The following is a 23,561-nucleotide window of genomic DNA, read 5'->3' on the forward strand; positions in this document are numbered from 1 at the left end:
CAGCTAGGGGCGTCGCTCTGCTCCAGCAATGCTGGTCCCTGACTGGTTTCCCCAACATCACACAACGGGGCGTATCTATTGGGGTGCTCCAGCCCAGGATTAGCATCCTTGCCTTGTCCCCTTCTACCCCTCCTAACTGTCAACCCTCTACTCTGCTCTGATGCCTGCACCTCCATTACTCCGCCCACCTCTGTGCAGGCCCCTGCCTGCGCCTGACGGGTACGATCCTGGCTCTCCTCCGCTATGGACATTCGTCTCAGTGTTGCCAGCTGCTTCCCTAGATTCAGGACCTGAGCTTCCAGGGAAGCAACTTGCTTAAATTTTGCGCATCTGCTTTCGCCCTCGATCGCATGACCGAGGAACGCATACATATCACAAGATGTACACCGAGTCGCATCTCCACACCCGCCAGGCATTGTACCTTCTAATCTATTCTAATGGGGATTCAGTGATTTAAGTGGCTATGTGGCTATTTCCTGGCTTCCTAACTCTACCTTCTCACCCTCTGGTACTCCGCTACCCTCACTTGACACTCAGTTGCACAACACTCACAATCTCACAGCCTGGTCAGTCGCACAACACTCCCAGTCACACAACACTCCCAGTCGCACCACCCAGTCAGTTGCACAACACTCACATTCGCACAACACACAGAGTCGCACAACACTCACAGTCGCACAGCCTGGTCAGTCGCACCACACTCCCAGTCGCATCACACTCCCAGTCGCACAACCCAGTCAGTACAACCCCACTCCCAGTCACACCACACTCACAGTCGCACAGCCCGGTCAGTTGCACAACACTCTCAGTTGCCCAGCCCAGTCAGTCGCACAACACTCTCAGTTGCCCAACACTCTCAGTCGCACAGCCCGTTCAGTCGCCCAACACTCAAAGTCGCCCAACACTCACAGTCGCACAACACTCACAGTCACACAACACTCACAGACACACAGCCCAGTCAGTCACACAACACTCACAGACACACAGCCTGGTCAGTCGCACAACAGTAGTAATAGGTACTCACAGGCACTCAGGTAGTAATAGGTACTCACAGGCCCTCAGGTAGTAATAGGTACTCCCAGACACTCAGGTAGTAATAGGTACTCCCAGGCACTCAGGTAGTAATAGGTACTCCAGGCACTCAGGTAGTAATAAGTACTCACAGGCCCTCAGGTAGTACTAGGTACTCACAGGCACTCAAGTAGTAATAGGTACTCACAGGCACTCAAGTAGTAAAAGGTACTCCAGGCACTCAGGTAGTAATAGGTACTCACAGGCACTCAAGTAGTAATAGGTACTCACAGGCACTCAAGTAGTAATAGGTACTCCAGGCACTCAGGTAGTAATAGGTACTCCAGGCACTCAGGTAGTAATAGGTACTTCAGACACTCGGGTAGTAATAGGTACTCACAGGCACTCAGGTAGTAATAGGTACTCACAGGCACTCAGGTAGTAATAAGTACTCACAGGCACTCAGGTAGTAATAGGTACTCACAGGCACTCAGGTAGTAATAAGTACTCACAGGCACTCAGGTAGTAATAGGTACTCACAGGCACTCAGGTAGTAATTGGTACTCACAGATACTCAGGTACTACACTGCGCCCTCAGTCAGTGTTCAATCTCAGTCACCAGTCTTACTTACCTAGTGTGTGTCCCTTTAAGCCTATCACTTGCAGTTCCTGACAGTGATTCCTCCCTCCTCCCTCAGTCGGTCAGTCTTCTTCTCTGCACCCGCCTCCCTCGGTCACTTCCCGGTCAGCCTTTGTGTCTGCTAGTCTCCTCTGCTCCCTCTCTGTGGGGGGGAGGGGGGGTCCCGCACCGCTCGCCGTAAGGGAGGGTTTACTGCACGCCACCCGCAACAAGGGAGGGAGGGGGGTTACCGCACCGCTCGCCGCCCGCTTTTACTTCGGGGGAGTTCTAGCACCGGACGCCGCCGCAACAAGGGAGGGGGGGGGTTAACGCACCGCTCGCCGCCCGCTTTACTTCAGGGGGGTTCTAGCATCGGACGCCGCCGCTATACTGGGGAGTGGGGGGTACTCTCACACACACGGTCTGTCACACACCCGCTCCTCTCACTCGCACGCAGCCACTGATCCCGCGCTCTCTGCTCCTCTGCTCCACAGCACCACCTGCCGGTCCCCTGACACGGGTTAGTAAGGTGGATGAGTCTGCCAGAAAAATTCATGAAGAGGGATGGCTTATGTAAGGTTATCCAATGAGAAGGGAGTTGCAGTAGTCAAGGGAAGAGATGACCAGAGAGAACATTAAAAGCTTTGTGGTGTGATTGGTTAGAAAGGGGTGTATTTTGGAGACGTTGCAGAGGTTGAGGTGGTAAGCTTTGGACAGTGATTTGATGTGGGGCCGATAGGAGAGTTCAGAGTCCAGGATTACTGCTAGCACCCTAGCATTGGGGTACAGGTTGATGGTTGTGGCATTGTTCTTGTTGGAGGAGTCAGGGGAAGGGACACATGGAGGAGGAACTATTATAAGCTAAGGTTTTGATAGATTGAGTTTAAGGAAGTGGTGTGACATCCAGACTGATATGTTGGTCAGTAAATTAGTAATGCATGAGAAGACTGATCTTGTGAGCTGATAGGTAAAGAGATAGATTTGGGTGTCATCAGCATAGAAATTATATTGAAAGTCATGGGAGGCTATCAGCTGAACAAGGGAGAAGGTGTTGATCAAGAATAGGAGAGGAGAGGTCCAAGAACAGAACCTTGGGGTACCAAGATGGAGAAAAGAAGAGAAGAAGAAGTACGAATGTATGTGACACTGAAGGTGCGGTGCCATAGGAAGGATAAGAATCAACGAAGAGTATAGTTATGGAAACCAAAGGAGTGAAGTTTTTTTTGAGGAGGGAGTGGTCAACCGTATCAAAGGTAGCAGAAAGGTCCAGAAGTAGGAGTACAGAATCCATTGTCCATTGGTTTTAGCTGTTATTAAATCATATGTGAGTTTCAGGAGAGCAGTTTCTGTGGGGTGTTGAGGGGGAAATCTAGACTGAAGGGGATCAAAAAAGGGTATTCTTAATAATGTGGCCACTTAGTCGGTTGTAGTCCAGGCATTCAAGAGAGTTGGAGGAAAAGGGGAGCAAGGAGATGGAATAGGGTTCTAAGATTGGAGGGGTCCAAGGTAGGCTTTTTAAGTATGGCGGTGAAATATAGTATGGCATGTTTTAGGGAGTTGTGGAAGATCCCAGAAGAGAGGGAAAGATGTGAGTTAGAGCATGTTGAATAGAGCAAATGGGTGATCATTGTATATAAGGGGGAACAGCATTCAGGGGACAGGTGGTTAGGTCAGCGTTAGAAAAATGTTAAGCAACCTCGTCTATAGTAACGAGGTTGAATGAGGAAAGTGTTGAGTGTACCAGTGGAATGGGGTGCTAAGAGGAGGACATATGTGTACAGTGGCGATGTCATCACAAGATGTATCAATCCAATCTTCAAAGTGATTGGCAATAAATACTTAGGGTTTAGTGTGCCAGTGCAAACATTTTTTAAATTAGGACAAAGATTTCTTTTAGCTAAAGAAACACAGGTAACAATGGTGGTGATATTCTCTGCTGCCAGGTTCTTCACTACTTCAGGAACTACATTGTAGACACAAACAGGCCGTGTATAAATATGTAAAATGAAGGACATTAACTTTCAAATATGACCCTACATTACTGTATACAGACCAGGACACAAAAAAAAATTATATATCATCTAAAACAACAATAACTTACGGGTGTATTCAGATACATTATTACTTCCCCCTTGCACATTATTTTCCCCAACTTGAGCATAGACCAGGAAGGTGTAATAATTTCCAGGTGTCAGGCCTTCAATTGTAGCATAAGTTGTAGTTACAATTATATTAAAAGTTGCATTTTCCAGGATCTGGATGAAATATGAACTGAAATTTCCATCTGGTTTGTCCCATATCAGAGATATAGAAGTGGTGGTGATATTCTCTGTCTTCAGATTCTTCACTACTTCAGGTTCTACATAGTACACAATGGTAAATAGTGATGGTTAGTATGTATGAAACATCTTATACTTGTAAGAGCCATAAGGCATTTTATGATTTTCGTTTGTCATTTTTTCAATTTGAAAAAAGTGTTGAAACAAATGTAAAAGAAAATGTGTGGAAATAGTTTTTAGCTGAGTCTAGTGTAAACTCACTTGTATATTCAGTAAGCACAACATTTTTTCCTTGTACATTATTTTCACCAACACGGGCAGAGACCAGAAAGGTGTAATTATTTCCAGGTGTCAGGCCTTCAATTGTAGCATACGTTGTAGTTACAGTTGTATTCAAAGTTGGAGCTTCCAGAATTTGGATAAAATAAGAACTGACATTTCCATCTGGTTTGTCCCATATCAGAGATATAGAAGTGGTGGTGATATTCTCTGCTGCCAGGTTCTTCACTACTTCAGGAACTACATTGTAGACACAAACAGGCCGTGTATAAATATGTAAAATGAAGGACATTAACTTTCAAATATGACCCTACATTACTGTATACAGACCAGGACACAAAAAAAAAAAATTATATATCATCTAAAACAACAATAACTTACGGGTGTATTCAGATACATTATTACTTCCCCCTTGCACATTATTTTCCCCAACTTGAGCATAGACCAGGAAGGTGTAATAATTTCCAGGTGTCAAGCCTTCAATTGTAGCATAAGTTGTAGTTACAATTATATTAAAAGTTGCATTTTCCAGGATCTGGATGAAATATGAACTGACATTTCCATCTGGTTTGTCCCATATCAGAGATATAGAAGTGGTGGTGATATTCTCTGTCTTCAGATTCTTCACTACTTCAGGTTCTACATAGTACACAATGGTAAATAGTGATGGTTAGTATGTATGAAACATCTTATGCTTGTAAGAGCCATAAGGCATTTTATGATTTTCGTTTGTCATTTTTTTAATTTGAAAAAAGTGTTGAAACAAATGTAAAAGAAAATGTGTGGAAATAGTTTTTAGCTGAGTCTAGTGTAAACTCACTTGTATATTCAGTAAGCACAACATTTTTTCCTTGTACATTATTTTCACCAACACGGGCAGAGACCAGAAAGGTGTAATAATTTCCAGGTGTCAGGCCTTCAATTGTAGCATACGTTGTAGTTACAGTTGTATTCAAAGTTGGAGCTTCCAGAATTTGGATAAAATAAGAACTGACATTTCCATCTGGTTTGTCCCATATCAGAGATATAGAAGTGGTGGTGATATTCTCTGCTGCCAGGTTCTTCACTACTTCAGGAACTACATTGTAGACACAAACAGGCCGTGTATAAATATGTAAAATGAAGGACATTAACTTTCAAATATGACCCTACATTACTGTATACAGACTAGGAAACAAACAAAAAAAAAAATTATATATCATCTAAAACAACAATAACTTACGGGTGTATTCAGATACATTATTACTTCCCCCTTGCACATTATTTTCCCCAACTTGAGCATAGACCAGGAAGGTGTAATAATTTCCAGGTGTCAGGCCTTCAATTGTAGCATAAGTTGTAGTTACAATTATATTAAAAGTTGCATTTTCCAGGATCTGGATGAAATATGAACTGACATTTCCATCTGGTTTGTCCCATATCAGAGATATAGAAGTGGTGGTGATATTCTCTGTCTTCAGATTCTTCACTACTTCAGGTTCTACATAGTACACAATGGTAAATAGTGATGGTTAGTATGTATGAAACATCTTATGCTTGTAAGAGCCATAAGGCATTTTATGATTTTCGTTTGTCATTTTTTCAATTTGAAAAAAGTGTTGAAACAAATGTAAAAGAAAATGTGTGTAAATAGTTTTTAGCTGAGTCTAGTGTAAACTCACTTGTATATTCAGTAAGCACAACATTTTTTCCTTGTACATTATTTTCACCAACACGGGCAGAGACCAGAAAGGTGTAATAATTTCCAGGTGTCAGGCCTTCAATTGTAGCATACGTTGTAGTTACAGTTGTATTCAAAGTTGGAGCTTCCAGAATTTGGATAAAATAAGAACTGACATTTCCGTCTGGTTTGTCCCATATCAGAGATATAGAAGTGGTGGTGATATTCTCTGCTGCCAGGTTCTTCACTACTTCAGGAACTACATTGTAGACACAAACAGGCCGTGTATAAATATGTAAAATGAAGGACATTAACTTTCAAATATGACCCTACATTACTGTATACAGACTAGGACACAAAAAAAAAAATATATATCATCTAAAACAACAATAACTTACGGGTGTATTCAGATACATTATTACTTCCCCCTTGCACATTATTTTCCCCAACTTGAGCATAGACCAGGAAGGTGTAATCATTTCCAGGTGTCAGGCCTTCAATTGTAGCATAAGTTGTAGTTACAATTATATTAAAAGTTGCGTTTTCCAGGATCTGGATGAAATATGAACTGACATTTCCATCTGGTTTGTCCCATATCAGAGATAGAGAAGTGGTGGTGATATTCTCTGTCTTCAGATTCTTCACTACTTCAGGTTCTACATAGTACACAATGGTAAATAGTGATGGTTAGTATGTATGAAACATCTTATGCTTGTAAGAGCCATAAGGCATTTTATGATTTTCGTTTGTCATTTTTTCAATTTGAAAAAAGTGTTGAAACAAATGTAAAAGAAAATGTGTGGAAATAGTTTTTAGCTGAGTCTAGTGTAAACTCACTTGTATATTCAGTAAGCACAACATTTTTTCCTTGTACATTATTTTCACCAACACGGGCAGAGACCAGAAAGGTGTAATAATTTCCAGGTGTCAGGCCTTCAATTGTAGCATACGTTGTAGTTACAGTTGTATTCAAAGTTGGAGCTTCCAGAATTTGGATAAAATAAGAACTGACATTTCCATCTGGTTTGTCCCATATCAGAGATATAGAAGTGGTGGTGATATTCTCTGCTGCCAGGTTCTTCACTACTTCAGGAACTACATTGTAGACACAAACAGGCCGTGTATAAATATGTAAAATGAAGGACATTAACTTTCAAATATGACCCTACATTACTGTATACAGACTAGGACACAAAAAAAAATAAAAAAATTATATATCATCTAAAACAACAATAACTTACGGGTGTATTCAGATACATTATTACTTCCCCCTTGCACATTATTTTCCCCAACTTCAGCATAGACCAGGAAGGTGTAATAATTTCCAGGTGTCAGGCCTTCAATTGTAGCATAAGTTGTAGTTACAATTATATTAAAAGTTGCGTTTTCCAGGATCTGGATGAAATATGAACTGACATTTCCATCTGGTTTGTCCCATATCAGAGATATAGAAGTGGTGGTGATATTCTCTGTCTTCAGATTCTTCACTACTTCAGGTTCTACATAGTACACAATGGTAAATAGTGATGGTTAGTATGTATGAAACATCTTATGCTTGTAAGAGCCATAAGGCATTTTATGATTTTCGTTTGTCATTTTTTCAATTTGAAAAAAGTGTTGAAACAAATGTAAAAGAAAATGTGTGGAAATAGTTTTTAGCTGAGTCTAGTGTAAACTCACTTGTATATTCAGTAAGCACAACATTTTTTCCTTGTACATTATTTTCACCAACACGGGCAGAGACCAGAAAGGTGTAATAATTTCCAGGTGTCAGGCCTTCAATTGTAGCATACGTTGTAGTTACAGTTGTATTCAAAGTTGGAGCTTCCAGAATTTGGATAAAATAAGAACTGACATTTCCATCTGGTTTGTCCCATATCAGAGATATAGAAGTGGTGGTGATATTCTCTGCTGCCAGGTTCTTCACTACTTCAGGAACTACATTGTAGACACAAACAGGCCGTGTATAAATATGCAAAATGAAGGACATTAACTTTCAAATATGACCCTACATTACTGTATACAGACTAGGACACAAAAAAAAAAAAAATATATATCATCTAAAACAACAATAACTTACGGGTGTATTCAGATACATTATTACTTCCCCCTTGCACATTATTTTCCCCAACTTCAGCATAGACCAGGAAGGTGTAATAATTTCCAGGTGTCAGGCCTTCAATTGTAGCATAAGTTGTAGTTACAATTATATTAAAAGTTGCGTTTTCCAGGATCTGGATGAAATATGAACTGACATTTCCATCTGGTTTGTCCCATATCAGAGATATAGAAGTGGTGGTGATATTCTCTGTCTTCAGATTCTTCACTACTTCAGGTTCTACATAGTACACAATGGTAAATAGTGATGGTTAGTATGTATGAAACATCTTATGCTTGTAAGAGCCATAAGGCATTTTATGATTTTCGTTTGTCATTATTTCAATTTGAAAAAAGTGTTGAAACAAATGTAAAAGAAAATGTGTGGAAATATTTTTTAGCTGAGTCTAGTGTAAACTCACTTGTATAGTCAGTAAGCACAACATTTTTTCCTTGTACATTATTTTCACCAACATGGGCAGAGACCAGAAAGGTGTAATAATTTCCAGGTGTCAGGCCTTCAATTGTAGCATACGTTGTAGTTACAGTTGTATTCAAAGTTGGAGCTTCCAGAATTTGGATAAAATAAGAACTGACATTTCCATCTGGTTTGTCCCATATCAGAGATATAGAAGTGGTGGTGATATTCTCTGCTGCCAGGTTCTTCACTACTTCAGGAACTACATTGTAGACACAAACAGGCCGTGTATAGATATGCAAAATGAAGGACATTAACTTTCAAATATGACCCTACATTACTGTATACAGACTAGGACACAAAAAAAAAAAAAAAAAAATATATATCATCTAAAACAACAATAACTTACGGGTGTATTCAGATACATTATTACTTCCCCCTTGCACATTATTTTCCCCAACTTCAGCATAGACCAGGAAGGTGTAATAATTTCCAGGTGTCAGGCCTTCAATTGTAGCATAAGTTGTAGTTACAATTATATTAAAAGTTGCGTTTTCCAGGATCTGGATGAAATATGAACTGACATTTCCATCTGGTTTGTCCCATATCAGAGATATAGAAGTGGTGGTGATATTCTCTGTCTTCAGATTCTTCACTACTTCAGGTTCTACATAGTACACAATGGTAAATAGTGATGGTTAGTATGTATGAAACATCTTATGCTTGTAAGAGCCATAAGGCATTTTATGATTTTCGTTTGTCATTTTTTCAATTTGAAAAAAGTGTTGAAACAAATGTAAAAGAAAATGTGTGGAAATAGTTTTTAGCTGAGTCTAGTGTAAACTCACTTGTATATTCAGTAAGCACAACATTTTTTCCTTGTACATTATTTTCACCAACACGGGCAGAGACCAGAAAGGTGTAATAATTTCCAGGTGTCAGGCCTTCAATTGTAGCATACGTTGTAGTTACAGTTGTATTCAAAGTTGGAGCTTCCAGAATTTGGATAAAATAAGAACTGACATTTCCATCTGGTTTGTCCCATATCAGAGATATAGAAGTGGTGGTGATATTCTCTGCTGCCAGGTTCTTCACTACTTCAGGAACTACATTGTAGACACAAACAGGCCGTGTATAAATATGCAAAATGAAGGACATTAACTTTCAAATATGACCCTACATTACTGAATACAGACTAGGACACAAAAAAAAAAAAAAAAAAAATATATATCATCTAAAACAACAATAACTTACGGGTGTATTCAGATACATTATTACTTCCCCCTTGCACATTATTTTCCCCAACTTCAGCATAGACCAGGAAGGTGTAATAATTTCCAGGTGTCAGGCCTTCAATTGTAGCATAAGTTGTAGTTACAATTATATTAAAAGTTGCGTTTTCCAGGATCTGGATGAAATATGAACTGACATTTCCATCTGGTTTGTCCCATATCAGAGATATAGAAGTGGTGGTGATATTCTCTGTCTTCAGATTCTTCACTACTTCAGGTTCTACATAGTACACAATGGTAAATAGTGATGGTTAGTATGTATGAAACATCTTATGCTTGTAAGAGCCATAAGGCATTTTATGATTTTCGTTTGTCATTTTTTCAATTTGAAAAAAGTGTTGAAACAAATGTAAAAGAAAATGTGTGGAAATAGTTTTTAGCTGAGTCTAGTGTAAACTCACTTGTATATTCAGTAAGCACAACATTTTTTCCTTGTACATTATTTTCACCAACACGGGCAGAGACCAGAAAGGTGTAATAATTTCCAGGTGTCAGGCCTTCAATTGTAGCATACGTTGTAGTTACAGTTGTATTCAAAGTTGGAGCTTCCAGAATTTGGATAAAATAAGAACTGACATTTCCATCTGGTTTGTCCCATATCAGAGATATAGAAGTGGTGGTGATATTCTCTGCTGCCAGGTTCTTCACTACTTCAGGAACTACATTGTAGACACAAACAGGCCGTGTATAAATATGTAAAATGAAGGACATTAACTTTCAAATATGACCCTACATTACTGTATACAGACCAGGACACACAAAAAAAAATTATATATCATCTAAAAAAACAATAACTTACGGGTGTATTCAGATACATTATTACTTCCCCCTTGCACATTATTTTCCCCAACTTGAGCATAGACCAGGAAGGTGTAATAATTTCCAGGTGTCAGGCCTTCAATTGTAGCATAAGTTGTAGTTACAATTATATTAAAAGTTGCATTTTCCAGGATCTGGATGAAATATGAACTGACATTTCCATCTGGTTTGTCCCATATCAGAGATATAGAAGTGGTGGTGATATTCTCTGTCTTCAGATTCTTCACTACTTCAGGTTCTACATAGTACACAATGGTAAATAGTGATGGTTAGTATGTATGAAACATCTTATGCTTGTAAGAGCCATAAGGCATTTTATGATTTTCGTTTGTCATTTTTTCAATTTGAAAAAAGTGTTGAAACAAATGTAAAAGAAAATGTGTGGAAATAGTTTTTAGCTGAGTCTAGTGTAAACTCACTTGTATATTCAGTAAGCACAACATTTTTTCCTTGTACATTATTTTCACCCACACGGGCAGAGACCAGAAAGGTGTAATAATTTCCAGGTGTCAGGCCTTCAATTATAGCATACGTTGTAGTTACAGTTGTATTCAAAGTTGGAGCTTCCAGAATTTGGATAAAATAAGAACTGACATTTCCATCTGGTTTGTCCCATATCAGAGATATAGAAGTGGTGGTGATATTCTCTGCTGCCAGGTTCTTCACTACTTCAGGAACTACATTGTAGACACAAACAGGCCGTGTATAAATATGTAAAATGAAGGACATTAACTTTCAAATATGACCCTACATTACTGTATACAGACTAGGACACAAAAAAAAATAAAAAAATTATATATCATCTAAAACAACAATAACTTACGGGTGTATTCAGATACATTATTACTTCCCCCTTGCACATTATTTTCCCCAACTTGAGCATAGACCAGGAAGGTGTAATAATTTCCAGGTGTCAGGCCTTCAATTGTAGCATAAGTTGTAGTTACAATTATATTAAAAGTTGCATTTTCCAGGATCTGGATGAAATATGAACTGACATTTCCATCTGGTTTGTCCCATATCAGAGATATAGAAGTGGTGGTGATATTCTCTGTCTTCAGATTCTTCACTACTTCAGGTTCTACATAGTACACAATGGTAAATAGTGATGGTTAGTATGTATGAAACATCTTATGCTTGTAAGAGCCATAAGGCATTTTATGATTTTCGTTTGTCATTTTTTCAATTTGAAAAAAGTGTTGAAACAAATGTAAAAGAAAATGTGTGGAAATAGTTTTTAGCTGAGTCTAGTGTAAACTCACTTGTATATTCAGTAAGCACAACATTTTTTCCTTGTACATTATTTTCACCCACACGGGCAGAGACCAGAAAGGTATAATAATTTCCATGTGTCAGGCCTTCAATTGTAGCATAAGTTGTAGGTACAATTATATTAAAAGTTGGATCCTCCAGGATCTGGATGAAATAAGAACTGACATTTCCATCAGGTTTGTCCCATATCAGAGATATAGAAGTGGTGGTGATATTTTCTGTCTTCAGATTCTTCACTCCTCCAGGTTCTAAAACGTGCACAATATTAAAGAGTGATGGTTAGTATGTATGAAACATCTTATGATTGTAAGAGCCATAAGGCATTTTATGATTTGTGTTTGTCATTTTTTCAATTTGTAAAAAATGTTGAAACAAATGTAAAAGAAAATGTACGGAAATCGTTTTTAGCTGAACTAAAGTGAAAACCTAAACAAAACGAAAGTGACTAGCATTTTTAAAAAGCACTCATCCCTTTCTCCCAGCGCCTGTAGGATTGCAATGACTATTCATGTGATAACCAAATAAATCCATGTAAACCAAACCATATAAATCAAATTACAATTAATGAATATAACATTAAAAAGTTCACATAAAAAGTTTTTGGCGCTAGTGGCAGCCGCTATAATAAACAACAATTATATCCTATTATGCCTAAACTCTTCATAAGAAAAAAATGTTCGCATTAGCATTTCTTTGGAAGAAATACAACTCCTGTGCCTTTAAGAGTCCTTTCCAACCCCATATGGGTATCAGTGATGATTAAACATTTAAAAAGCAGGAGTGAAGGTCAAACTAAATGCACTGAACCTTTCACCACACCTCCTGAGACCTCTGCCTTAGGCAGTTAACACTTACCAGAGCACTGATATAACAAAATCTTGAACTATTGTCCAGATGGATCAGGAAGCCTCCTCTCTGCTTAAGATCTTTTCTCACCACATTCGCTCCCACCTGCACAGGACAGAGTCCAATATGGCAGATTTCCAGCATTGGTGTCATTTATGCGTTTTGTAGCTTTCGTGGTTCTGTACTCTCTAGAGGCTCTTTATCAATAGGTACTCCGGTTTCAGCAGAAGGCTGTGTGGATGGACTTTTGCCAGTCGATGGATTCCTTCTCAGTCTGTTCATGTGCCTCCAGGGATGGCTCTGATGACATTGGGACTCCTCACAGAGCTCCTCCCCCTTACCTCTAAGGGAGAGGAGCTCTGTGAGGAGTCCCTATGTCATCATAGCCATCACTGGAGGCACGTGAAGAGATTGAGAGGGAATCCATTAACTGGCAAAAGTCCATGAGTTCACGTCAAAGTGAAATTGTGTGCTCACCTTACTTTCTAAGATGGACCTAGGTACACAGAGCAAGCAAGTTGTCTGTGGCTGATGTGCCACCAAGTACAATGAGATCGTAGCCAGGAAGGTGTGCAGGGGGGAGGAGGCAGGCCAATGATCAACTACAAAACATGTGGTCAATATTTGTACAATAGAGCATTTGGAGATATCTGAGAGCACTGATAATAAATAGAACATGCCTGCACCTTGGACCAGAAGCCACTTAAGAAGGCACACAGACTCACTTCAAATCCCATCTGAACACTAATTTGCTTGAATAAAAAATATTACAGCATTTTGCAGTGCTTTGAAGTGTTCAATGTCTTTAATTCGGAGACCACATGCTTTTAACAAATGATTTTTGTAGCAAAGATTAGGAAAAGCTGTATAGTTAATGGTAGGCTATAGGCAAAGGCCTGTGCAGATACCTTAACCACACAAATATTTTGTTTGTAATAAGATTATCTCCTATGATTATCAGCTCCATCTAGTGGCCATAATGCTGTCATTTTATTTGATTGAAGTATGTCAGGAAATTACTGCATTATGGTCACTAGATGGAGTCAACGATTATGGGAGATAAACATATTGCAAGCAATATGGCAAACATTTGTAGTGCCCATGTAAATGTTTTATACAAACAGTAGACCCTCTAGACGTCTACACTAAAAAAAGAGACTTGTTGAATTCTAACATTTCACTCTTTCACTACTACATTTCTTTTCAGCCCATGCATGCACATAATGATATAGTCACTTTACATGAGACAGGTTTGTAAGCATTTACACAGGGACCAGTTTGTTGAAAATTCAATAATTTCACATCTTGCACACATCGGGGAGTTTTTTTTTTATTTTTCCAATTTAGAGCACGTATTCACCTGCTATGATCAACTCACAGCAATCCCCCCGCTCCCCACAACCTTTTTTTCTATACTGGTCCCCTTCACAGCCCTCTTTCTTACTTGCACTCCAATTCCCTTTCACAACTCCCCTCCCTGGCACCCCAGTCCCCTTTACAGCCCCCCCTTACTTTCATCTCAGTCCCCTTCACAGCCCCCTACTTTAATCTCAGTCCCTGTCACAGTCTCCCCCTTTTTTTTGTATACTGGTCCCCTATACAGCTCCTCTTCCTACCTTGTAATCCAGTCCCTTTTATATGAATGCCTCCTCCCTTACATTTCCCCCTCACAACACTCCTCCAATTGATCCTACCTTACACAGAAGGTAGAAGGCAGAAGGCGCAGCATGTTCGAACAGAGGGCGGGACATGAAGGACATGCTTTTCATGTTACCAGGTAGGTGATTGGTTGCTAGAACAGCCCCGCAACCTAGCAATAAATCACCAGATGGTTTGCTTGAAAAGCATGTCTCATATGTCCCGACCTCTGTCCGTACGTGCCGCACCTTCTGCATTCTAGATGAATGCTGTAGCGGCAGCGGGGGAAGGAGGATGTCAGCTGGGAGACGATATTCAGGCTGCTAAGTGGTGGAGCCAGGGGCCGGGTAGGACTGTCATTCCATCATACTGGCGACTTTTGTCTTCCTCTCCTGTCTGTGGGAACTGTTGAGGCTAAGGAGATTTCTCTGGTATATTACCAACATTGGTTGCCCCTCCCTCAGCGGTGGAGTCCCTGGGTTTTTTCCACTGCCAGGTCTTGGCAGTGCTGCCACCAGGCCACTGCAACTCAAGCAGCATGCAATTTCATTCACTGTGGGACTAATATGAGGTGAAAAGATCCTCTACCCTTGTAGCACTGCTGGGGAGTGCTTTTCCTCCTCCTCAGTCTGGCATCCAGGACACCATTTTCTTTTGATATGAGGTAAGGAAGCACATTTAAATCTATAAATGTGCATTATTTTGTTTTGTCAGAATGTTTAGAATAATGTTTAAGACCTATTTCCCTGCTCCCGATAGCCTCCAAGCTTCTTGAACGCCTTGTCCACAACGCATGAGTTGCTACTTCACTGACAACAACCTTCTTGATCCCCTACAGTCCGGCTTCTGCCGACAACATTTCACTGAAACTGCCCTACTAAAACTCACCAATGACCTACTAACTGCTATAATTAGCAGTACTCCATACTCATACTCTTAGACCTTTCTGCTGCCTTTGACACAGTTAACCACCTGGTCCTCCTCAGTAAACTCCACTCCTTTGCCCTCTGTGACTCGTTCCTGGTTCTCCTTCTACCTATCTCAGGCCACTTTCAGTGTCACACACAACAACATCTCTTCTGTTCCTCTTCCTCTTTCTGTTGGGGTACCCCAAAGCTCTTTCTTTGGGTCCCTCCTATTCTCTCTCTATACCTCTTCCCTGGGCCAGTTGATAACCTCCCATGGCTTCCATTACCACCTCTATGCTGACGACACCCAGAGCTATCTCTCCACTCTTCAACTCACCCCCTCAATCTCCTCGCGTATCACAAATCTATTGAGTGACATATCATTGTGGATGTCACACCACTTCCTTAAACTCAATCTTTCTAAAACTGTAATATTTCCTCATTCCCCGATCCCCTCTCCAACACTTCACCATTGAGATCAACGGCACAACCATTGGTCCCTACACATGTAGAAAAGACAAAAAAGAAAAAGAGGGGCGCACCGACCTAGTGCAATTTTGTTTTTACTTGTCCCTACACATGTGCCAGGCTGCATTACTTTAAAGGAAAATTCATGCGACACTGTACCGAAATAAAATTGATGTCCTTTTTTCCCACAAATAGACCTTTTTTTTGGTGGTATCTGATTTTTAATTTTTGCACTATAAACAAAAAAAGAGCGACAATTCTGAAAAAAAAAACTATATTTTTCACATTCTGCTATATAAAATTCCCAAAAAAATACATTTAAAAAATCCAAATTTTTCATCCTTTTAGACCAATTTGTATTCTGCTACATATTTTTGGTTAAAAAAAATCACACTAAGCGAGTTTTGATTGGTTTGCCCAAAAGTTATTGCGTCTACAAACTAGGGGAAAGATTTATGTCATTTTTATTTATTTATTTTTTTACTAGTAATGGCGGCGATCTGCGATTTTTAGCTGGACTGTGACATTGTGACGGACAGATCGGACCCCTAACTGACATTTTTGACACTTTTGGGGGAATCAGTGACATTACTACAGTAATCAGTGCTAAAAATATGCACTGTTACTGTAGTAATGACATTGGCAAGGAAGGGATTAAGTGTGAGCCTAGGGGAGTGTTTACTAACTGTAAGGGGGATTGGCTTGTGAAATGACTACATAGACCTGTGATCCTATATAGAAGGATCACAGGCTCTCTGTGATCATTTCAGAGAGAAGAACGGTCAGCTGACCATCCTTCTCTCTCAGCGGGAAGCGTTCGCGGGTGTCTGGTGGAAATCGGGGCCGCGGGTCCTGTGGATATACCCACTGCCGCACGCTCACCCCCCAGCACCACACGTGTGACTGACATAGGGCTATGTCGTTCCGCGCAATCGAGCCAACCTGCCGCAGTAAAACTGCAGCAGGCGGTCGGCAAGTGGTTATTCTCCGCAACATTTCCAGAATTCACCCCTTACTAACTAATGAAACCACAAAACAACATATTCACTCCTTGGTTTTTTCCAGCCTTGACTACTGCAACTCCCTCCTCACTGGCCTACCTTTACACAGGCCATGTCCCCTTCAGTCAATTATGAATGCTGCTGCTAGACTAATACACCTTACTAACCGATCCGTGACTGCTGCACCTCTCTGCCAATCTCTTCATGGGCTTCCCTTACCCCAATGTATAAAATTCTAAATACTAACCACAACATACAAGGCCATCCATAACATCGCCCCCAGCTATATCACCAACCTCATGTGCAGACATTACCCAAATCATCCTCTCTGCTCCTCCCAGGACCTCCCACTCTCTAGCTCCCCTGTTACCCCATCCCATGCTCGTCTCCAGGACTTCTCCCATCCTCTAGAATTCCATGCTCCAGTATGTCTGGTCGGCTCCTATCCTGCTTACCTTTAGACAATCCTTGAAAACTCACTCACTTTCAGACATTCAGACATCTATAGTATCTCACAAAAGTGAGTACACCCCTCACATTTTTGTAAAAATGTTATTATATCTTTTCATGTGACAACACTAAACAAATGACACGTTGCTACAATGTAAAGTAGTGAGAGTACAGCTTGTATAACAGTGTAAATTTACTGTCCCCTCAAAATAACTCAACACACAGCCATTAATGTCTAAACCACTGGCAACAAAAGTGAGTACACCCCTAAGTGAAAATGTCCCAATTGGGCCCATTTAGCCATTTTCCGTTCCCCGGTGTCATGTGACTCGTTAGTGTTACAAGGTCTCAGGTGTGAATGGGAAGCATGTGTGTTGAATTTGGTGTTATCGCTCTCACTCTCTCATATTGGTTACTGGAAGTTCAGCATGGTGCCTCATGGCAAAGAACTCTCTGAGGATCTGAAAAAAAGAATTGTTGAACTACATTAAGATGACCCAGGCTATAAGAAGATTGCCAAGACCCTGAAACTGACCTGCAGCACGGTGGCCAAGACCATACAGCGGTTTAACAGGACAGGTTCCACTCAGAACAGGCCTCACCATGGTCGACCAAAGACTAAGGATGAGATCAAGATAAACTTACTTGGTTCAGATGGTGTCAAGCGTGTGTGGCAGCAACCAGGTGAGGAGTACAAAGACAAGTGTGTCTTGCATACAGTCAAGCATGGTGTTGGGAGTGTCATGGTCTGGGGCTGCATGAGTGCTGCCTTCATTGGGGAGCTACAGTTCATTAAGGGAACCATGAATGCCAACATGTACTGTGACATACTGAACTCCATGCCCAAGAGGGTTAAGGCAGTGCTGGAAAATAATGGTGGCTACACAAAATATTGACACTTTGGGGCGTAATTTGGAATTTTCACTTAGTGAATTTTCACTTAGGGGTGTACTCACTTTTGTTGCCAGCGGCTTAGACATGAATTGCTGTGTGTTGAGTTATTTAGAGGGGACAGCAAATTTACACTGTTATACAAGCTGTACACTGACTACTTTACATTGTAGCAAAGTGTAATTTCTTCAGTGTTGTCACATGAAAAGATATAATAAAATATTTACAAAAATGTGAGGGGTGTACTCACTTTTGTGAGATACTGTATATACCATACATAGTAATCATAACTATATATGCATATAGTTGTGATTAGTACCAATATCTTAGTCTGTCTTTTTCAATGCAATAAGAAATTAGTGCTAATCACTAATGCAACTGCGCACAGGATAGTAATTGTAAACATTTTGTGAAGTGATTAATTCATATGAATAATGCCCTAGCTTATAAATTAATAAATTAATAAGTGTAAAGATAATGAATAAATAAAAAAAATAGATGAGCAGCACATCAAAAAAGCAAACAGCTCAATATGTAAACAAAGAAATTATAGACCGCGCTCATAAATTAGTGAATACACATATAATAAGTGATCAAATTAATCAATGTGTAGTTGTGATTCTCCTTTAAAATGCCAAAGAACAACCAAAAATTAACAAAAGTGAAATATTTGTGAAAGGAGTGTGAAACCATCTTTCAGCCCAGCCAGCCGGCTGAATGAGGATATTTTTACTGTAAGTCTACATATGTTTTAATAAAACTCAATATCGACAAACTATACCATGAGAAGTTTTTTGTCTCTCTCCGATCCGCAAATTAATTCTTCTGATTGCTGGCTTATATGTGGACCTGCTGAGGGGAATCTTAAGGGGAATCGATCTCTCTGTATTTGTTGCCTGGTTTGACTACCTGTAATGGGGGTCAAATCCATCTGGTAAGCAGAGTGTGCACAAGGACTCTGATGGAGGATTCTGGTGGAGGCTATATTTATTAAAAAGCACGAGTGGCTGACCACAGCTTAAAGGAGAAGGAGAAGTGGTCTTCTATCACATATGGACTGGATTATACCCATCCTTTCACAAATATTTCACTTTTGTTAATTTTTGGCTGTTCTTTGGCATTTCTTTGGCAAGGAGAATCACAACTACACATTGATTAATTTGATCAGCTGTTATATGTGTATTCACTAATTTATGAGCGCAGTCTATAATTTCTTTGTCTTTTTCAATGCTTGAGGTGTTCTATTTCCCATTCTAAAATATGGCTAAGGCCTCTACCACATAGAGTGGATTCCCTGCTCAATAGGGAATATGTCCGCTGATCCCCACTGAGCTGGTGGATGGATAGTCCCTGTCCACTTTCCCTATGCAGAGTGAACAGAGACACAAGCCGCTGTCCTCTATGGGTGGTCGGATGAAAATGGGCCATCTGTTCGTTTACACCCAACTGCCATCCAATCCGATCCACTAGACAGATGGGGAATCCCCATCCGTCTGTTTTTAGCAGATTGAATTGGCTTGAATGTCGGTAGGTGTAAACTGACACATGGAGGAGAATGGAGCATCTGATCGGGTCTGCCTGAAAAACCGATCAGTGGACCTGAATAGTCTGCCCATATGAAAGGGGCCTAAAAGAGAGAACATCATATTAGAAATGTTTGAATACCTGGCTAAGCATGGGAACTGTGGTCATATGAGGATACCTGCACATGGGGACATACAGTTATATAGAATTATATTTTGTAAATGTGCTGCAGCTAGTGCTTTTTAACCACTTGAAGACTGCCCCACGTACATTTACTGCGGCAGGGCGGCCCTTAAGTGCAAAATGATGTACCTGTACGCGGTTTTGTAGAAATGCTCTAGGGGGCGCGTTTGCCCAGAGCTGCTCTACCGCTGTGATCAGACACAGCGGGAGCAAATCGCTCAAGAGAATGACAGAATGGCGGTCTGCCTATGTAAACAAGGCAGACCACCGTTCTGTAAGACAAGAAGAGAGAGATCTTGTGTTCCTACTAGGAACTCTCTCTTTCTGCAGTAAGTCCAGTCCCCCTACAGTTAGAAAGCACTCCCTAGGAGTACACTTAACCCTTTGTTCGCCCCTGATGTTAACCCCTTCCCTGTCAGTGTCATTTATACAGTAAAAGTGCATATTATTTAGCACTAATCACTGTATTGGGGTCACTGGTCCCAAAAAGCATCACTGTCAGAATTGCCGCAGTCCTGCTAAAAATCCCTGATCGCCACCATCACTAATAAAACAATAAAAGAAAAGTCCATAAATCTATCCCATAGCTTGTAGACGCTATAACTCTTGCAAAAACCAATCAATATACGCTTTTCGGATTTTTTTTACCAAAAATATGTAGCAGAATATAAATTGGACTAAACTAATAAAGAAATTTGATTTTTGATTTTTTTATTGGGTAGGTTTTATAGCAGAAGTAAAATATATATATATATATTTTTTTTCAAAACTGTCGGTCTTTTTTTATTTGTAGCGCAAAAAATAAAAATCGCAGAGGTGATTAAATACCACCAAAAGAAAGCTATATTTGTGGGGGAAAAAATGGCCTGGTCATTAAGGGGGTAAAACCTTCCGGAGCTGAAGTGGTTAATGTATACATGTTATTTGTAATCACTATTTATAATATGTTTGTGTTATATTTTTATATACAGTATGAGTGTGAACCTTATTGCACTCTAAAATTCCCACATTCTTGTTCATGTTTTGAGTACTTCTAGTGTGCAAAGAAAATTTCTAGAATACAAGGTGGTCTTTTTTCAGTAGATTTCTCTATTCGCTAGGAAAGTACTAGCTTTTTCTGAAAACATAATTTGAAGTACCATTGGACTGGGTAAATACATTTTTTGCTGTTGCTACATGGCAGATACTTACTTGTATAATTAGATATCACTGAGATGTTTCCTGACATAGTGTTGAAATCAGCCAGAGCATAAACCAGGAATGTGTAGTATATCCCAGGTGTCAGATCTTGAACTGTAAAGTAATTCAGTGTTGTATTTGCAGTGTAGGTGTCATTTTGTTGGATTTTGATTACATAGGAACTTATGTTTCCATCTGGAGGCAACCAGCTCAGAGATACAAATGTGTCAGAGATGCTGAGTATTGTCAGGTTTTTCACAACTTCCGGTTCTGAAAGAAAAGAAAAAAATCAGCTATGAATTTTAAGGCTTACTAATTACTTCTAACTTTCTTTTCTTGGCTGCTACCATGAATGATACTGCAAACTCACACAGTTATACATGCCATAATTGTGAAAATCTTTTGAGTTCACTGCAAGCTTTATCTCCTGTCATTTTTTTATCTTTAACCACTTACCCACTGGGCACTTAAACCCCCTTCCTAACCAGACCAATTTTCAGCTTTCAGTGCTCTCACATTTTTAATGAAAATTACTCAGTCATGCAACACTACCCATATGAAATTCTCGTCCTTTTTTACCCACACAAACAGAGGTTTCTTTTGGTGGTATTTAATCATAATTGGGTTTTTTATTTTTGGCACTATAAATGAAAAAAGACCGAAAGTTTTTGGTTTTAAAATTTTGCAAATTTAGTCATTTTTCTTGATAAACTTTGGCCAAAATGTATACTGCTACATATCTTTAGTAAAAATAACCCCAATAATTATACATTTTTTGGTCTTTGTGAAGGTTATAGAGTCTACATGCTATGGTGCCATTCATTGAAAATAGATCGCACCTGATGTACTGACAGCCTATCTCATTTCTTGAGACCCTAACAAGCCAGTAAATTACAAATACCCCCAAAATGGCCCCTTTTTGGAAAGTAGACATTCCAAGGTATTTAGGGGTAGGAGAAGAAAAGCAGTGCCACCTCAGTGTAGATTAAAAGGTTATTTATTACATAAAAACAACGTAGTAACTCACACAGAGGAAATAGTTGATCTGCAAATGGTGATGGTTCATCTGCAACACTGCAGGGATGTTAGGGAAGTACACTGTGGCGGCCGTGGTCCTGGCTGTGCCGGTGGAGTCGGACACTTTCTGTGTTTCTGGCAGCGTTCAGTATCCAGGCTTACATCCAATAGTGGCAGGGGGTGCTCGCGTTCGGAACATGCATGCTCCTTCCTCAGGCGATGCTGGAACGCGAGCACCCCCTGCCACTATTGGATGTAAGCCTGGATACTGAACGCTGCCAGAAACACAGGAAGTGTCGGACTCCACAGGCAGAGCCAGGACCACGGCCGCCACAGTGTACTTCCCTAACATCCCCTGCAGTGTTGCAGATGAACCATCACCATTTGAACTATTTCCTCTGTGTGAGTTAATACGTTGTTTTTATGTAATAAATAACCTTTTAATCTACACTGAGGTGGCACTGCTTTTCTTCTCCTACCCCTTTTTGTCTGTTGCAGAGTCCCTCTAGCTCTGTATGAAGCCTGCAGCTACCTCCACCATCCATCTCCACTAACCCCAGGGATTGAACTATCCTGCATACCTCCTAAAAAGACTACCTACAGCCACAGTTGAAACTTTTTTTATAAGATCGAATGTACTTGACTCTTTCACTGGCGCAGGTCGAACGTTGTGTATATATTCCAAGGTATTTAGTAAGAGGCATTGTGGGTTTTTTGAAGTTTTTTTTCCACAATTCTTTGCAAAATTAAGATTTTTTTTCACAAAATGGTCATATTACCAAGTTATTTCTCACACACTTTATTGGCTTACTTGCAACTACACCCCAAAATACATTCTGCTACTCCTCCTAAGTATGGCGATATGACATGTGTGGGACTTTTCCACAGCCTGACCACATACGGAAGCCCAACATCCAAGTAGCACCTCCAGGTGTTCTAGGAGCAAAAATTACATACATAATTTCCTGACAACCTATCACACTTTTGAAGGTCCTGGAGCACTAGGACAATGGAAACGCCCACAAAAGACCCCATTTTGGAAAGCAAACACCCCAACACATAATCTAGGATGCATAATGAGTAGTGTTGAGCGAACACGGACTGTATTATTCGTGTTCGTACCGAATAATTGGATTTTTTGTACCCGAACACGGACACGGACACTTTACTGTATGTTCGGGTAAAAATCCGTGTTCGGTCGTTTTATTTCCGGGTTTTGCATGCTTTGGCGCTCTTTTCATGGCGGGCTTTCAACAGCCAATCAACAATCGTTTAACTGGTGTGCCTTAAGCCATCCCAGCCATGCCTGCAAATGTCTCAGTAGCTGTGATTGGCCGTCTGAAGCATGTGACCAAGTCTTTATAAGTTCGAGGCAGCCGCAGCGGCGTCATTATGCTGCTTAGATTCAGGGACAGAGCACACATCAACGTGCTGGCTGCTGATTAGGGAAAGATAGGCAGGAAAAAACCATTTGTGTCCGGATAGAATTGAGGGACAGGTCGGAGTGTTTAGGCAGGGCGAGTTGTAGGCATTTTAGGGATAGAGTCTGCTGAATTATAGGGTCAGTGTCTTCTACAAACTACAATCGATATTGCTGTGTGGGGGGTGGGGTCTGCACTCAATCCTGATCTACGATCTCTTCTCAATCCTGTTAGGGACAGAGTCTGCTGAATTTTAGGGAAACTGTGTTCTACAAACTACAATCGATAT

The 23,561-nt window shown here is 40.3% G+C and overlaps 1 protein-coding gene across 1 annotated transcript in view; it reads right to left on the reverse strand.

The window, feature by feature from the left end:
- LOC309550515 (titin-like) overlaps positions 1–23,561 on the reverse strand; it is a gene marked incomplete at its 5' end in the record, with an annotated part of 297,613 nt that overhangs the window by 169,704 nt on the left and 104,348 nt on the right. The window contains 21 exons of the mRNA XM_082250877.1: positions 3,732–3,989; positions 4,171–4,428; positions 4,570–4,827; positions 5,009–5,266; positions 5,411–5,668; positions 5,850–6,107; positions 6,247–6,504; positions 6,686–6,943; positions 7,090–7,347; positions 7,529–7,786; positions 7,929–8,186; positions 8,368–8,625; positions 8,773–9,030; positions 9,212–9,469; positions 9,618–9,875; positions 10,057–10,314; positions 10,455–10,712; positions 10,894–11,151; positions 11,298–11,555; positions 11,737–11,994; positions 20,847–21,104. Coding sequence (XP_082107003.1) covers positions 3,732–3,989; positions 4,171–4,428; positions 4,570–4,827; positions 5,009–5,266; positions 5,411–5,668; positions 5,850–6,107; positions 6,247–6,504; positions 6,686–6,943; positions 7,090–7,347; positions 7,529–7,786; positions 7,929–8,186; positions 8,368–8,625; positions 8,773–9,030; positions 9,212–9,469; positions 9,618–9,875; positions 10,057–10,314; positions 10,455–10,712; positions 10,894–11,151; positions 11,298–11,555; positions 11,737–11,994; positions 20,847–21,104 — 5,418 coding nt within the window. The remainder of the gene's footprint in view (positions 1–3,731; positions 3,990–4,170; positions 4,429–4,569; positions 4,828–5,008; positions 5,267–5,410; positions 5,669–5,849; positions 6,108–6,246; positions 6,505–6,685; positions 6,944–7,089; positions 7,348–7,528; positions 7,787–7,928; positions 8,187–8,367; positions 8,626–8,772; positions 9,031–9,211; positions 9,470–9,617; positions 9,876–10,056; positions 10,315–10,454; positions 10,713–10,893; positions 11,152–11,297; positions 11,556–11,736; positions 11,995–20,846; positions 21,105–23,561) is intronic.

This window comes from Pelophylax lessonae (genome assembly GCF_965119305.1).
Source record: "Pelophylax lessonae genome assembly, chromosome: 3".
NCBI classification, from domain to species: domain Eukaryota; kingdom Metazoa; phylum Chordata; class Amphibia; order Anura; family Ranidae; genus Pelophylax; species Pelophylax lessonae.